The following is a 16878-nucleotide window of genomic DNA, read 5'->3' as shown; positions in this document are numbered from 1 at the left end:
TTTCAAAGTTCCATTTCATCTTCATCGCTACCACAGACTCGTAAATGTCACTACAACCATCCTACTGTGATGGGGGGCAGCATATCATAAAGTACAAAATGTACTTCATACATGTATTTTGCCATCACTACTTTTACAAAAGCCATTTTATTTTTTGTGAAACGCCAAGCGCAACCAGCTTGTTATATTTTATTTAAATAAAAACGAAAATAAAGTTCTGAAAACATAGATTTTACGCTTAAAATTGTGAAAGGTATATTGGTAAACAATTTTTGATTTTCCAAATGGAGTAAAGTGATTGTTTTTCAAATATTTTATAGACACGCTGCCTCCATCGAATAAAAACACTGGCTGATAGACGCTGCAACATGTAACTCGCTACTTGTAACTCTACATCATCATTAATGCAAAAAATTATGTTAAATGTGATGTGATAGTGGTATAAATGTTATATTTTTAAGAATTTGTAAATGATTAATCAAATTAATAAATATCTAAACAAACGTGTTTTACTCGACCACAATGATTCTTTTACCACTATCTTAAAATGTGCTTTTTCTGATTGTTTGGAGGGTCTCTTATTGGCGTCGTTCTAAATTGATCTATAAAGGCACCTAATAATTGCACTCATGCGAAACCTTTTTGTAGTAACTTGGCGTGGTACAACTTCTCAATAGTGACGGCGCTTTTCCGACGAGTTTTTGATATCGTATATGATTGTTTTCGACGTACTGGGGATTCTCAGAAGCGCCCCCAAATTCAAAAAATGTTGGCAGGGACGTGGTCAGTTGGAAGAAATACAAATTGGTAAGTCAAAATAAAAAGTGAAATGAAAACATAATGGAAATCACAAAACTCGATTGTTTTGCAGAAAACTAAAATCATTGAATGGTATATTCTTGGAAGATGTTGGCCGATGAAGGGAACAACAAAGAAAAGTTTTCAGAAAACTTACAAAGTGCAATCAATTAAACCAAAGTGCAACAATTCCTATATCAAGAACTTCTGGATGAAAATGTGCATTACATCAATTTACATCCCGTCATCAGTTTGATATTTTGTGATTTCCTCTTGCTGGAATCTATTCTAACACACAAGCCAGCAAGTTCCTCGATAGTAATTATTTCAAATTGCCAGCATATTAATGACACCAACATTATGGAGGAAATGGAATTATACATGTAAAAATGTTTAAGATATTTAAAGTTGTATTCATAGTTTTATTTATTAATACGTTTAATAAGATAATTACATTTTGATTGGTATTATATTATTATTTTTATATATTATTGTTATTTTTAAGATTATTATATTTGTTAACGAAAAAAATAATAAAATTTACAAAATCCCTAGAAATTTAGTATTGACTTTCAGTTAGAACTAGGATTGACTTTCATACAAATTGTGGTTTGAAAGTATTCGCAACAATGGTAATATTTTATTTTTCTCACATTGAAAACTGTTTGAGAAATTATTGAGTAGCGATGCATTTCAATTTGAGGATTACAATTGAGAAATTATTGCTATTGTGTTGAATTTTACTGTTGAGGGTAATGTCTGTTTTTTGTTGAGAACGCGATTTTCTCAACAATTTCTCAACTTGAATATTACCCTAATCCTTTGAAAAAATGTTTGAAAAATTATTGAATTTTAGTATTTTTCAAACGTTTGTGTTTATTGGGTTCATTTTCCTTTTTATTTAAATAAATTATAATACGCTAGTTGCGCTTGGCGTTTCACAAAATATAAAATGGCACTTCTAACAATAGTGATGTCAAAACACTTTCATGTACATTTTGTACTTTTTGATACGTTTCCCCCATCATAGTTGGCGATTGTTGTAGTGTCATTTACGAGTCTGTGGTAGCGATGAGGATGAAATTGAACTTTGAAATGCTGGCAGGGGCATTACGTCAGTCTTTCGACTCGAAAAAAAAAACAAAGTGCTACAAATGGAAAAATATTTCGGTAGTTTTACGTATGGGATTTCGCTGCGAAAACCGAACATTTAACAAAAGGAAATCAAAATTGCAAGTACAAAAAAAACAGAACAAAAAATGGTACAATTAACTTAGTACTTCTCTTTACTGGCTACGGAAAAAGTTCGTGAACCCAGCTACATATGCATCCATCAGAGACAACATTTTTGTATTCAACGTTCAAATTTCCATCACTGGTAAATACCGTTAAAACGTTGGCTTCCTATCGATTTCGTCAAATAAATAATTTTTCTTGTGCTTAACTAGTGACAACAAATCTGGAATTTTTGATAGTGCTACCTTCCTTAATGGTGTTTTGCCTTCCTTAATCGACACTAATTTATTATTTGTTGAACAACGCGACTTAAATTAACTACCTTCAAAAGCGCGCAAAACTTTGATGTGTTGAATAATTGCATTAAATTGTGAGATATACGTGAATAAGGAAATCGTCGTCGCATAAAGTGCTAGACATGACAATGTAAGAAACTATTGCGTGTATCGGGAAATAAAATAAATATACTACTTAGGATAAGGTAAGCATAGCTTTTTTCAGTTAGTTTATTTAGAATTGTTTCAAGGACTTTATTGCCTTTTGTATATCACCATGAATCCTATTTCTTTAATCCATTTATTATGCTTATATTGTGCTATAAGTCTAGAGGATAAATGTAGAAATGTTTTATTCTTACAATCCTACAATACAATAAACAAATAACATACGTACCACTGTTGGGTTATAACGGCAGACGCATACTTCATATCCCTTATATCACGTAGCCTATTATGGCATGTAGGCATAACAATGGCACCATTGTAACTTATTAGTTTCTTTAACCAGTTTGAATTTGCTGGCCAATGTCTTTCCATCCCCAATGCTTCTTTGGGGTAGACACTCGGAAGCGAATCTCCTGACTTGTCCCTTGAGCGACACAATAGGGTATTTATCAAGTTTCGTAGGATATCTCCTCTTCCAGACTCAATTTCTTCCAATCATGCTTCCCCTTATCACGCAGCCAACTGGCGGTAAAGGTATGTGATCGAATTCTGGAATCTGTTGAGTGCCAAAACATAGTGTTTATCAAAATAGAGCGCTTTTTCCTGTAGTGTTCGAGTTAAAATTATTCGTCAATATATTGAGGGCCTCACGATGTGGTTACCATGTGATACAGCTCCCCATCATTGAATCGATTTAAATATAATATAGAGAAAACACGAAATTTACTTTTGGTGTTCTTCAATGCCACTGTAACCGAATTTTAATATTATTTTATAATTTTACTGACTACAACAATTCCCATAATTATGCATTGGGTATAATTCTGCAGTTGGAACCGAATGTTTTAAAGGTTTCTTTTATTTGTATGAACTTTTGTGTTTTTCCTATTTATATTGAAAAATCTGTAGAGAGTAATTCAAAATTCAACCATGGATTAAGAGGAACAGTCGAATGTAAATTTTCGGAAAATTCGACTTTTTTGAACGACTTTGTCCATTCTAAAAATTTCGAAAGTGTATAATTTTGGTCTTGACTATTCATCAAAATTTCATAAAATTTAAAGAGCATAAAATTCAAAATTTTCATTCTGATAGATCTATACTCTGCGAACAACACATCAAACATATCAATATTTTTGTGGTGTATTGAACGACAGATCTTACCAACAAATATCTTCGCTCCACTGAGAATATTCAGTCTATTGTAATACCACAGTTGATGAGCTGCTCTTACATCAAAGTGGAAAGTACATATGTTGCAGCAGGTTGCCTTATTCGTTTGGTTGACACGAATGTGTGGACGATTCTGTGGGAAGAACATTCCTTCATGATCAAATAATGTCACTGAGTCAATTACTCCATTAGAGGTGAATAATGCATAGGATTAGTATACAATAGATATACTAATAATTAAGTACTAACACCCCGGAATGCTTTTCCACAGCAACGATAAATTGATTTATAAATCCTTTGAGCTATCAACATCATTATTATCGATTTTGTTTTTCTTGACAATGAAAAAAGTTGTCTATATTGTTTTAGCACACCATTATTGCAGACTTTATTTTTCTTTCATCCTTTTTGTTTTTCTTAACGTAAACTGATTTTTAAGTTGACTATAATTTGAAGCCTAGCCCTTTTCTACTACTATCTCTTCAAGTTACAATAACAAATGGGCCAAACATTGACTTTGGAGTCGGCTTAAATTTATAAAAGAAATTACTATTTTCACCACAGTTGGTAATACGCTTAGTTCTTCCATCTCTTGTTTTGGTAATCCCATTTGGAGGAGAGGCCAGTGACTGGATTGATTTCCAAATCGAGCATACGTTTCAATTGGGCCTTTTGGTGCTCTTCATCGAAGGTATTAGGCAATTCATCGTAGACTGTAACAAATAAAATGTTCATAAATCTCTGGATGGGCTGATGATAAAAATGTTCTAGTCTTACCGAACAAGTTCATCAAAATGCAAACCCAGATGGCAGCACTTGCGAACAACAAACCCATGCCCAAATGCATTTTCCATTCACCGCTTGGAGCCTTCAATTCGGCAAAAGTTTGGCAGAAACTGGCACGGTAAAGAGCCTTCTTTTCTTCCATGCTCAATTTCTTCCAATCTTGCTTCTCCTTTTCACGCAAGTTGTTGATTTCGTTGGTTGGCTCACGGAAGCGAACTGGGGGCATGGGGTAGTCGACACGGTCAACATAGCAGGCGGTGCCGTTCCAGCCGTAGCCAACAATTTCGCGTTTGCCAATTTTGTCCAAGGTGTGGACAGAGGCTACGCTGCCTACTTGAGATGTACGGGGCAATTGGGCAGCCAATTGACGGCGCAAAGCCATGTTAAGAACGCGTAGAGCCATTGTAAAGGTATGTGATCGAAATCTGGAAACAAATAAATGAAAACTATTAGCATGTATTGTTATAAGATTCTATCCTTTTCGGGCAGTACAGAATGTTTGGCAACGTAATGACCGGGTAGAGGTTATGTAATACAATATTCTAATATACTTGTAGAAAATTTTGCAACAAAAATACTTCAAACAACTTTTTGGAATATGCAAATGAATTTTGTTTTTTAATTTCTGTATTGCAGAGATAATAGCTGTTCAATTGATTTTTTCACGTTTTAGTCTTTGTATTGGCATTCAACCTAAGGTTACACAACCACCAACGCTATACTTTTTCTGCTTAAATAGTTCATTAAAAAAAGATACTAATCTATTGGAATTTAATGAATCCAAAAAACAATTTAAAATTAGAATTCCTCAATTAAAATATTTCTTCACAAAATAAGAAAAATGTTATTACTTTTCCACAAATTTTGGGAAACTTGACTCACTTTTCACTAGCCTGCAATCGTTAAAGAAAAAAATCTACTACCACAGGGTTGTCACGGCAGAAGTGGTAACATATGTCAAAGCTATCAACAGAGTTGTACCCTCATATGACTGTCAACAAAATCACAACCGTTCTTGTGTATTCGTTAAGTTAGTGTATCTGACGTAGTAGGAGTTGCAAACGAATTAACAATCAGCAAATGATGAGTGAAGCTACTAATATCTGCAGAGCCGATATGTCCAGTCACAATGTTTGCGTCCGGCAGTGACGGCTTGACGGCTAAGCCGATATAGATTTATACATTCGGCGGTGGACAATCTATTTGAAGTTATTCCAATGATAATGAGATTAGTTGTACAACCAATCTTACCGACTATGTCGACTCATCTCGACTCAAATTTAGCCGCCAATTAATCAAAAATATCGATTTAAATCAGAAGAATAAAATAAAATAATAATAATTGTCGTATTTTTTCCAACATTTTGAACCTTCCACCCACAATCAATCAATTTCACGATGCTATAATAATTTTGCAAAAATTTAGCTCAGAACATTTGAATGCAATTTAAATTTGATTGTAAGATTGGTTGTACAACTGATCTCGTACCGTTCGAATAACTTCAAATTGATTTTATAATGGATAATTGGCCGCCGTCGAATGGACAAATTTATATCGGCTTAGCCGTCAATCCGCCGACGCCGGAGGCATACATTTAGTTTCAGCCGCAGTCGACAAAAAAGGGTCGGCTTCATTCTTTTTTTCTGAGCAAAAGTTTTACACATTTGTTAGTAAATACGACAATTGCTAATACATTCTGGTTTAAATCGATATACATAGTTGATTAATTTTGAGTCGACATATTCGGCGGCAGTGTCGACTGGCAAAAAATGGTAGCCGGCTACTGAAATTGGCGGCTTCATTATCTGTGTATGAACCGATGTGATTAATCGTACAATCTTAAAATCAAAATTAAATTTAATTGATATCTCTTGTGTATGATTTTTGCTAAATTATTACAACTATATCTCGCGCCGCAGATACGTTCCAAAAAACACGACGCAAAGTGAGTTATGAGTTTCTATGGCAAACTATGCAAAGATTGGAGACAGATAAGAACGATAACAACGCAACTTCGAGAATCTAACGACGCAAAGTGAAAACTTGTACCAATTCAGCAACGACGCAACTTCGAAACAACGCAAAACGAAACGACGCTAAGCGAAGTCTAGGTGTATAGAATCATAGTATTGAATTGATTTGGGAAAAATATTAAATTATTTGGAAAGATATTGGGAAACATTTTAAAATTTTTAGGACTTTAAAGAATGTGTCGAGATGGGCGATATTATCGGCGGAGGGGACAAAAATCGGCGCCTTCATTACATCCTCAGTAATGATGTTGATATATCTATCTGAGCGTTTCCAAGTTTCTCTAAGTGAATTATTGTAACACTCCATTCGAAATCGGAAAGAAAAAAATATTCATCATATCGAATATATATGTTCGAAAAACGTTATTTTTGTCAGCTGCAGCTAATTTTTTGCTCCTAGCGGCGACGGATTGATAGCTGGTTTTTGGTTCTCAATATGTCAAGTTCTTGGCAGAGAATGAAGCCGCCGGGTCGCGCCCCTGATTTCAGTCGCCGCCGACCATTTTTTGCCAGTTGACGCCGCCGCCGAATCAAAAATATCGATTTACCTCAGAAAACTATATTATTAATTGTCATATTGTTTGCCAACATTTTGAATCTTCCACCTGCAATCAATCAATTTGAAGCTGCTATAATAGTTTCACAAAAATTTAGCTCAGAAAATTTTAATGAAATGTAAATTTGATTGTAAGCTTGGTTGTTCTACTAATCTCATTACCATTCAAATTGATTTTATAATGGATGATTGTCCGCCGCCGAGTGGATAAATTTATATCGACTTAGCCGTCAAGCCTCCGTCGCCGGAGTCAATCATTTAATGTCAACAGCCGCCGACAAAAATGGGTCGGCTTCATTTTCTGGTTCTTGCCCACATTTGCGGCAAGTTTCGATATACTTCTTCAATTTGAAGAGGACAGCTGAGTCGCTTCGATTATTCTCCGAAGCTTATAAGGAGGAGAAGCGTAGAAATGTCGAAAGACGATTTGGAAAGTGAAACCAAAACATCAAAATCAAATTAATGGAATCCGACCCCCTACGAGACTAGTTGTACAACCGAATTTAGATTTTATTCGTCTCTGCTGCACAGAGAATGAAGCCGCCGAGTCGCGCCGCCGATTTTAGCCGTCGCCGACCCGTTTTTAGCAGTCGACGCCGCCGTCAAATTTAGCCGCCAATTAATCTAAAATATTGATTTATATCAGAAAAATTTAATAATATTTGTTAGAGTTTTTGCCAAAATTTTGAACTTTGCACTTTCAATCATTAGTATCAAGTTGCTATAATAGTTTTACAAAAATTTGAATGAAATGTAAATTAGATTGTAAGATTGGTTGTACAACTAATCTCATTACAATTCGGAAAACTTCAAATTGATTTTATAATAGATAATTTTGCGCCGCCGAACAGACAATTTTTTATCGGCTTAGCCGTCAAGCCGCCTCCGCCGTAGGCAAAAATTTAGTGGTAGCCGCCGCCGACCAAAATGGGTCGGCTTCATTCTCTGCTGCTGCACATGATTATTATTGAATTATGAGGAAACGAAAAATTGGGTTAATTCGTGGCTTGAGTCGTTTTTTCGGCGCGATATCCGTATGTTACCAGTGATAGACAATACTTCGATTGCTTACTCTGTTACAAGTTTTATCGGAATAAATTTCGAAACATTAAAAAAATCCCCATTTGTCGTTTTCGCTACCCAATAAAAATTAAAAAAAAGGTATAATGTTTGAAAAATGTTTTATTTTCCTTTCATAATTTTATAGCATTCATTTCATGTTTTATTTTAATAATTTTAAATTATAAATTATTTTGATTTTACATTTCATTATGCTCCTTTCACTTTCTTGCTTCATTTATTTCTTTTGCATCTAAAATATGAACTTAGTTTTTAATATCTTTGAATAATAGTTTTGTTTGTTTTTATTGATTTAAGCTATTATCATCATTCTCTTACTATATACCAAAAATTAAACAAACTGCATTCAAAATATTAAAATATGGAGAAAACAAAGTCAACTAAAAACTATAACAAGCTTTAATAATTATTTTATTCATTTAAGTTACACAAACAGAAATTTTGCTATATTTATTGATTTTTCTGTTGAATCTGGTGGTTGGATTAATTTGTATATGATTTTTGTTTTATTATTATTTTTGGATTGTAATAATTGGTGTAATACAATATATAAAAGGTCAATAATTTATGGGATACTATGGAGAGGGGAGTATTATTATTCGCTATTATTTTATGGCTGTGTGTATAGAATTTTATTTTATAATTTGGACTTAATGACTTCTGGTTAGTTTTGTTAATTTCTTGTTAGTTATATATAATAATTTGGCTTAATATGAAGTATTATTTACAATTTACACATGTTCGATTGGAGACCTGATATTCTACCCGTTCCATCATGCTCCATCTCTAAATATAAAAGTAGATTATTCTTTATTAGCGACAATTTATATTGAACGTACATAGTAACATTTTATGTTAAAATTATTTTTCCAATGCATGATTGAGTTTTTGTTTTTCGTTTTTTTTTCAAGTCATCCAGCGCCTTAAGAAGATTTTCAAACTCCAAACACTTTAATAATCTTTTGATTTGACTAATGATTTTAATTGTTTAGGTTGGTGCAATATTAATGGGATAGAGGGGGATGGTGATTTATAAAAAATTTGCATTTTTAACAAGTGCGGCTAAAAAGTGCAATTTTGAATTATACCAATACCGTTTTGTGTTGTACTGTCCGCTTTTCTTCCATTGTATAATGACTTGGGCAACTGCTTTCTTTTGTGCTTGAGTTTTTTTTTTTTTGTTAATTTGCAGAAAGTAGTGCAAGTGCTTCAATATCCATCTGTTCATTTTCCAATCTATTCTTACTTTGTTTTGTGCTGTTAGATTTAAAGAGTTATTGGAGTTTGAAAATCACTGACGCAGAATTTGGCATTTACAGAGTTTGAAAAAAATTTCTTACAATTATGTCAGCTGCTCTTTTAATTTTCCTTTTTTTCGCTGGATTTGGGGATTCCCTAAAAAGTCTTTGAATTCTTGGGTCTTCCTTATATAAAATATACAAAAGGGGTCTTTTAAAAGATACAGATTTACATGGATAGTTTTAGATATTTTAGTTTTATAAAAAAGTATTTTTGTTGTTGTAAATATGACATATATAAATGTTACGTCATTGGAGTCATTGTTAAGAGGAGGATTATATAAATCAGTTGTATGTATATAAACTTTGGAAAAAAGCTGTATATAATTTCTGCATACTTTAGCTATTATTGCCTATGTCTTGTTGCTAGCGGATTTATAGCCATGCATATCAAAGAAAACCATTTTGCGTTTGCATGTTGATTCATTGCCACAGGGGATGATGGTCTCGATCGGACACATCATTGGCCTGATCTCATTCAGCTCCTGCCGAACTATCTGGTGTTATATTTGAGTCCAAACTGGCGCAGTCGGATTCTTGGTCTTGATTTTCCGAATAATTGGCAGCTTCTTGTAACCGCATTAGCATGTTTAACTAAAAATTAACAAACACCAAGAAAAATTAGATTTATTTCAATGAATACATTAAATTTTCTATAACCCACCAATGGGTCTTGATTGTCTCCACTACTAGCTGCCACACCCTCTAAACCTACATCTTCGGCATTTATTTGCCTTAGTGGTGGCACAGAGTCAGGTCCATATGGCCAGGGATATGAATTGCGTATAAATGCCGATGGATCATTCCATGCTCCTCCTCGGCGGCCATATAATTGCACACCTTCCCTTACAGCCTCTATTAAATATGGCGACAAATGATAATTCCAAATATCTGTAAACCAAACTTGTGACTCCTTTAGATCTAGAGGACAGGCCAAGAACAATCGTGGTCCAATGGTTACATCACTGGAACTATGAGCTTCCAAAAAGCGATTTATATGTTGCCAAACTGTGGGTAACCAGGCCAAAACGGAGGCCAAATCTGGCTGGGAGTGTTGGGTCTGTAGTTCCATTTGGAATAAACGTCGGCGCAAAAAGCGTCCCAAAAATCCTTTAACCGGTTCCATGTGATTGGCTGTTAAAACCTAGAACGATAAGAGTTGACTTTAGACAGCCCCTACACTACTAGACAATCCACTTACCCATCTGAAGTTATGGTGTAGTTGTAAATTGGTGGTATTGCACGTAGCCTGAGACATTGTACCAATAATGCATGGCAATTTTGCTGCTGGACCTGCACTCAACAAACAAGAGAATACATCTCCCAAAGCTGAAGCATGATGTAGATTGTCTAATATTATCACTGAAGGCAATTCTGAAGCTCCATTTGCTATGGCGGCCTGTTCGGCCACATGTCCCAAATACTGTCTTAGCTCCTTTGAGGATTTGTGATCCACACTGCAATAGAACCAAAGCAAATTATATCTCTAATGAAAATGAATACATGAATACAACTTACTTGAATGTGGCTATAGCTTCGGAAGGATTACCCCTACCCGAACGTGCCACTAAAAATTCGGCTAATCGTCGGGCTAAATAGGATTTACCCGTACCGCTAGGCCCACATAGTATCAACCTCCGATGTTCGGTCAACAAACTTATATAACGGTGGACAATACTACGTGGAATTAGACTGTCGAACGCCAAGCTTCCTACACCTTGTAGACATATGTACAGAGTCCTAACGTTTCCCACAATATAGCCACAGGGTAACAATTCTGGGAATCCCATTTCAGGACCCCGCTTAGCTTCACCCAGATGATAGGATGTAATGGAATCGGTGTTCAATCCCAAATTCGTACCCGGATCTATGCGCGACACATAGTCCTTGAATGTCTTTCTCACAATGTAATCCAGATTTTGCCATGACGTCTTGCCCGAAATGTATGTGTAAGCAATAACAAACTCGTTAGGGCTGGCTGTGGGGAATGTTTTGCGTTCACCGTTTTCATCCAGATTGCTGCCTATCATTGAGCTATTGGCATAGAAATCATCGACTTCCATCATTTCTTCACAATATTTGGTAAACGATTCGGGCTGACCCAGGTAACAGGCTATGGCAATCTTCTTGCCATCGCTCACATCTGGCAACTCCTCGGCAGTGGTGGGCAAATGAGTTGGACTGGATATGGCTTCAAGAGCGGGGGGAGGTGGAGTCAAATCAATGTGGGTGGTTGGAGATAATGGAGGTGGTGGTGGTTCGGGTGCCGGAGCCGGTGGTATATTCTCCTCTTCCACCTCTTCTTCTAATCTTTTGGGTAATTCCATAGGTGGCCGGGAGTTAGTGTCAGCTAAAGAGTATCGTCTGGATTCACCAATGGAGCCATTTGGACTAACCGCATTACCTAAGGAAGCTTCCGAGCCAGCTAGGGACCTGCTGGTAACCATCTTCTGTAGCCGCTCGTTATTCTGTTTGAGTGACATCATCTCTGCCCTCATTTTATTGACGGTGTCTTTAAGACTCTCCAATTGGGAAGCAGAGCTAAGAGCCTCAAGTCGAATGTCCGTTAAGACCAAATCCTTTTCCCTGAGTTGTTTTTTCAGGTCCTCGACCACATGGTTGGTATCCTCATGATCTATGGCATCTATGGGCTTGGCATTGTCTATGAGCGTTACAGTCTTGGCTGGACTTGATTTGGTTGGTGAGGTCGGCAAAGGAGGGGCGGGCTGTGTCGCCAAAGCCGAAAGTCCCGGTGGCTCTCCATGTGTATGCCCGTTAGTTTTATTGAGGCCCATAGCATGACTGCCATTTTCGCTAGGATTGATAGACAAATTACTGTTGTGCTGGCCTTGATTGTGACCTACATGGCGACTAGTTTTGGAAATTTTGGCATTACGTGAGAAGGCTTTCGTAAAGGAACTGCGCAGCCAGCCTTTTTTCTTTTGCTTCTTATCCTGCGTCGAACACGAAGAACCAATGGAATTAACCGAACACATTGAATCTGAACTATGATGTCTTTGCATGGCTCCCGTAGAGCCATTTGTTCCCGACTGCTGTTGCAGGTGATGTTGTCCAGCCCTCGACATATGTTGGCCAGGAACCGAAGGTGGCAGTGGTGGTGGTTTCTGGCTGAGCAAATCATTCTGTGACTGGCTTTGCGTTTGGACTCCCATACTTTGCATATGAGCAGTAGTGAGACCTGCCTGTATTGACTGTTTACGCAAAAGTTCTATGGTCTGGCGCATATCCGTTAATTCGCCATCCTTACGTTCTGCAGTGGCTGTCAGGTGCTGAAGACGTGATGTCATGTTGGAAAGCGATTGCTCAAATGCATTTACCACATGAGCCTGTAAGAAAAAAAGAGGGGGGAATTAGGGTAAGTGAAGTGAATTGGTTTAAGAAAATAAATTAAATTAAATGTTTGTTGTTGTCGTTATTAAACTACACGAGCACATTTCGGCTATGGTGCGCTATCTCATAAGTCTTAAGAGTTTTCTCAGATCTCCTGTCATGCGGTATTAACCAAATTGATTTTATAACGTGTCTATTGGAAAACTCATTACGTCGATTTGTGTTTGGTGATTAAAGTGTTCCATACCACGTTGTGGCTGGCATCACATCTAATTGTGGGTATTTGGCAGAGGCCAGGATGCTCCTACTAACAAATTAGAAAATTGAGTCATTTATTTTTCCCACAAACTGTTTGCTTATGTATGGCCACATTGAAGATTAAGGACTCATGGCAAGAGAAGAGAAGTTTTATTAGTCGCAAAAATGTACGCCTTTCCACAGGCCGTTTAAAAGCAATTATGCCGCAACGAGTTTGTTGTCGTTCATCCGTGTTCACTTGCGACTCACTCAATGTGCGGAGAATGCCAAGGTCTTGGTGCTTTCCTGTCTCATTGCAGTTATTCCGCGAACACCCTATACCATTCTGGGTTATTTCTTCATAGCCCCTCTCTAATTAAATATGCAGCACCTGCTGTTTCTGCTTAATGGCTAAGTATGTATATACAAACTTTAGTTGACTACATACACTCTCCAGCATATTTTATTGAAACTTAACTCACGTTGTAGACATCATCCAATAGTGCTTATGCAATGCGAGTTGACTTTCATGCAACTACATTAAATCTTTACTTAACTCAAACTTTTACCAACATAAACTTAAATCTCGGTTGGTGCTTGGTATGGCAATGTTGGCCAATATTTTTTGTGGTAAAATTAAACTCCAATTTAAAGCTCTAAATGCCTGTGAATAGATGGTGGTTATAGTAGTTTCCTATTTGTCATTCTTTTTCCGTATCGTGCTCCACACCAGTGCAAGGATTCATTCAATTCCATTGTATTCAACCGTGTACAGAAGTTTGGGAACCTAGTCATTGCCAGTTTGGTGAGGGGGTAATATTCCGGTGTCGCCGTAATCAAATTTTATGTTGAATTTTCTACGTGATGCTGACAGTAAATGACAAAATGTGTGTAGCACGACTTCCCATCTGAACTAAAGCTGACAAAAAAAAAACGAACACTCAAATTCTATGAACAATTCTGTGGGAACGGGTATATTGAATGACCCTATCATGTCTAAAAGGATCACAAAGTTTATGTAATCTATAGAACTAGTTTAGGGTTTAGTATCACATCATTTTTGGTCATTGTGGTAGGAAATAAAAAGACAAAATATCAATGACACGCCATTGCCCTTACCTCTAAACAATTTGATTATGTCCAACTTATAATGAACTTGGCACTCTATTATCACTTTTCTACATTAATCATTATTTGTGTGAAAGGAAATTCCATGTTTAGCAATTTAAAACTATAGATAAAAGTTTGAAAAATTGTTTTAAAATTATTAACGAGAGGACTAATGTAAGTTTCCTGGGATGAATATTGTTAATGAATGTACAAGTCCAACTAGATTTGTAGAAAATTCATTTTGTTCATAGAGTATGCCTCCTCTTCGTTGAATTGACAAGATGATTTTATTACCCTTCCTAACTTCCTCTTAAGAACCTGTTTCATTTAGAGCAACCGGATCGCACCAGAAAGGAAACACTTTTGGAAAAAGTGGAACACCAAATTATTCTAATAACTTTATTTTAGTAATTTTATAGATTCAATAAGATTTTAATATAAGTAGAGTATAGGAATTAATAAATTATGTGAAAATTTAAAAATAGTCATAAACTGGAGCATCGGTACCAGTCCTGTGCTAGGTTGGTCACTGCCAATTTCCTAGATCATTGTATTTTATCCATTTCGGGATCATACAGAGGGCCAGTGCTACATCATATACAAATGTCCTATATACACAAACAAAAGACTGTACCCTCAAAAAAATCCCTTCTGTAACATATACCGCAAACACATTTTCACCTTAGGTTTCACCTTAGGGCATACACTGGTAGAAAAAAATTTTAATGACATTATCTTTGTGCGGATATATTTTTAAGGCTCCAATTGGTTACTTCTATTATTTTACTTGCAGCATACTCTCTAGGTCTCTTTTTCTAAACACATATATGTTTATAGGCTATTTTTAAATTAATATATGTTTGCATCTAAGCATATCCCACACATAATATGTTCTAAAATATTAACATACATGTCCCAAACATGTTATGCTAGTGTTGGCACTTTGTATAATAAAAATACTTTAAATATTATTTTTGGAAAAACAAGCCAAGAAAATCATTTTACAATTTATTGCAAATAAAAAAAATGTCATTCTGTTACTGACAACTGCATAAAACGGAAGTTTTAATAAAAAAAGGGAATCCTTATACTAGTTTATGAACATTATATGCTTGCACTTAAAAATATTGTGTTAAACAATTTGTGTCTAAACATATTATTTTTAAACTCATATTCGCATATGAAAAATCAGTCTTTTTCGTCCGTGTGGGTATCGCAATATGCACAGAAAAAATATCACCAAAATATTTCCAATTAAAAAGTTAATTGAAGTTGAAAATTTTTTCAATTAATAAATTAATTGATACAATTAACTTGTTAATCATGATAGAAACATTAAGTTAATTAAGTCAATGATTGAAATTTTTAAAATGTTTAATTAAAAAATTAATTGATACAATTAACTTTTTAATCAAATTCGGAAGACTAATTCAGTTAAAAAAAGTGCTGATTTTTTTTACTTTTTTAATTAAAAATGTATTTCAAACAATCATTTGTTAATCCAAATAAAAACTCTAAGCCAATCTAACTAAGTAATTAAAAATAGTTACCTTTTTTAATTAATAAATTAATTGCGTTTTGCAATCAACATCAATTAAATTTTTAATTGAATCAATTAAAAAATTAATTGAATTTTGCTGAAAAAACCAATTAATTTTTTAATCAAGAATTTTTTCTATGCCCAATTAAAACTTTGATTGATACTATCATTTTCGTGATTGAAGACATTTCAATTAAAAAATTAATTGGATCAATTAATTTGGTGATTGAATCAGAGAAAAAATTTTTTGTGTGTGTGGTGGAATTCTTATTTCTGGGAGGAATCTGCCCTAAGTTCATTTCGTTAGTACTTCGCTTGTTTATTTCACGATCGACATATTGAACTCGTACTATAAGCTCGCAACAATATGTAACATAACATATACACCCATGTTCCGATATTTGGAATTGCAAATCCTAAAATTTTCATTTGGCGATATTTTCTTAATTTTAAAACTAATAAATTTAAAAAATTGACAATATCAAATTAGAATTGGATTTAAGTCTGCGAGTATCTCTATTTTTTCGTTGTAAGAGAAGTAAATTCTTGCCATTCCGAATTTCGGAACATGGGGCATAGTTTATCTAAATTGGGTCTACTCCAAGTTATTTGAATATTCATTAAATTTTTTGACTTAATAAAAATATTCTAGAACGCTCCTGAACCGTTAATCTTTCAAAATCCTATATTCATAAACTTATTTGATCACTTCGCATTAGTATTAAGGGATATCGCTCGGCGCTGTAAGATTTTACAAAATATTGACCGAAAGCGCTTCCACATAGCAGCTCTCAATTTCATTAGTATTCCTATATAAGGTACATATTTTAACTTAACATCGGTCTCGGGTATAACTCCACTATTTAAGATTTTGTGTAAACATTACTTTTTCTCATAATAATATTTATTTTTTTATTCCCGAAAAATATTTTATTGGGAATTAAGATTAATGTTTTGCTAAGCAAACAGATCTCATAGATGAAATTTTTATAAAAATCGCTGCCTCGCGATATCTTATATCCAAATATTCCCAAACACTAACATAGAATTAATATGAAGCAAAGGGAAGAGAAAACGTCGAAGATAAATAATCCTCTTCTATTCTATTAAATATCGTAATGTATGCCGTAACTGCGTTGCTGCTGCCATCATTAGTCATCGATGGCAGAGGAGTAATCTATTGTTTCTCTATCTCATTCCCTTACATATGGACGGACGATTTAGCTTCACATAAGT

At 35.0% G+C, this 16878-nt stretch overlaps 2 protein-coding genes and 1 long non-coding RNA gene across 14 annotated transcripts in view; 1 reads left to right on the top strand and 2 right to left on the bottom strand.

Moving 5' to 3' along the window:
• The first annotated feature begins 109 nt into the window (after positions 1-109).
• On the top strand, positions 110-523 carry LOC142223010 (uncharacterized). The gene is made up of 2 exons (XR_012718484.1): positions 110-253; positions 321-523. It is a non-coding gene; the product is annotated as an uncharacterized LOC142223010 (long non-coding RNA).
• A 3478-nt stretch (positions 524-4001) lies between these two features.
• On the bottom strand, positions 4002-5470 carry COX4 (Cytochrome c oxidase subunit 4). 2 transcript variants are annotated; one of them, XM_075293038.1, is made up of 3 exons: positions 5319-5470; positions 4428-4861; positions 4002-4363 (listed from the first exon to the last, which is right to left on the bottom strand). In XM_075293038.1, the coding sequence occupies exons 2-3, from the start codon at positions 4837-4839 to the stop codon at positions 4227-4229; spliced, it is 549 nt and encodes a 182-aa protein (XP_075149153.1). In that variant the 5' UTR covers positions 4840-4861; positions 5319-5470; the 3' UTR covers positions 4002-4226. The 2 variants fall into 2 exon arrangements, with proteins under 2 accessions (XP_075149153.1, XP_075149154.1); XM_075293039.1 differs by having other exon boundaries at positions 5288-5375.
• A 2720-nt stretch (positions 5471-8190) lies between these two features.
• Positions 8191-16878, bottom strand: part of sick (sickie) — a 275969-nt gene continuing 267281 nt past the window's right edge. For all 11 annotated transcript variants that reach the window (XM_075293027.1, XM_075293028.1, XM_075293029.1 and 8 more), the window contains 4 exons: positions 10923-12751; positions 10606-10861; positions 10069-10548; positions 8191-9998 (listed from right to left, as the gene is read on the bottom strand). In XM_075293027.1, the coding sequence (XP_075149142.1) occupies positions 9879-9998; positions 10069-10548; positions 10606-10861; positions 10923-12751 (2685 nt within the window). In that variant the 3' untranslated portion in view covers positions 8191-9878. The remainder of the gene's footprint in view (positions 9999-10068; positions 10549-10605; positions 10862-10922; positions 12752-16878) is intronic.

This window comes from Haematobia irritans, chromosome 2, assembly GCF_050003625.1.
Source record: "Haematobia irritans isolate KBUSLIRL chromosome 2, ASM5000362v1, whole genome shotgun sequence".
Classification (NCBI taxonomy): Eukaryota; Metazoa; Arthropoda; class Insecta; order Diptera; family Muscidae; genus Haematobia; species Haematobia irritans.
This window is presented reverse-complemented; position numbering and strand designations above follow the sequence as displayed.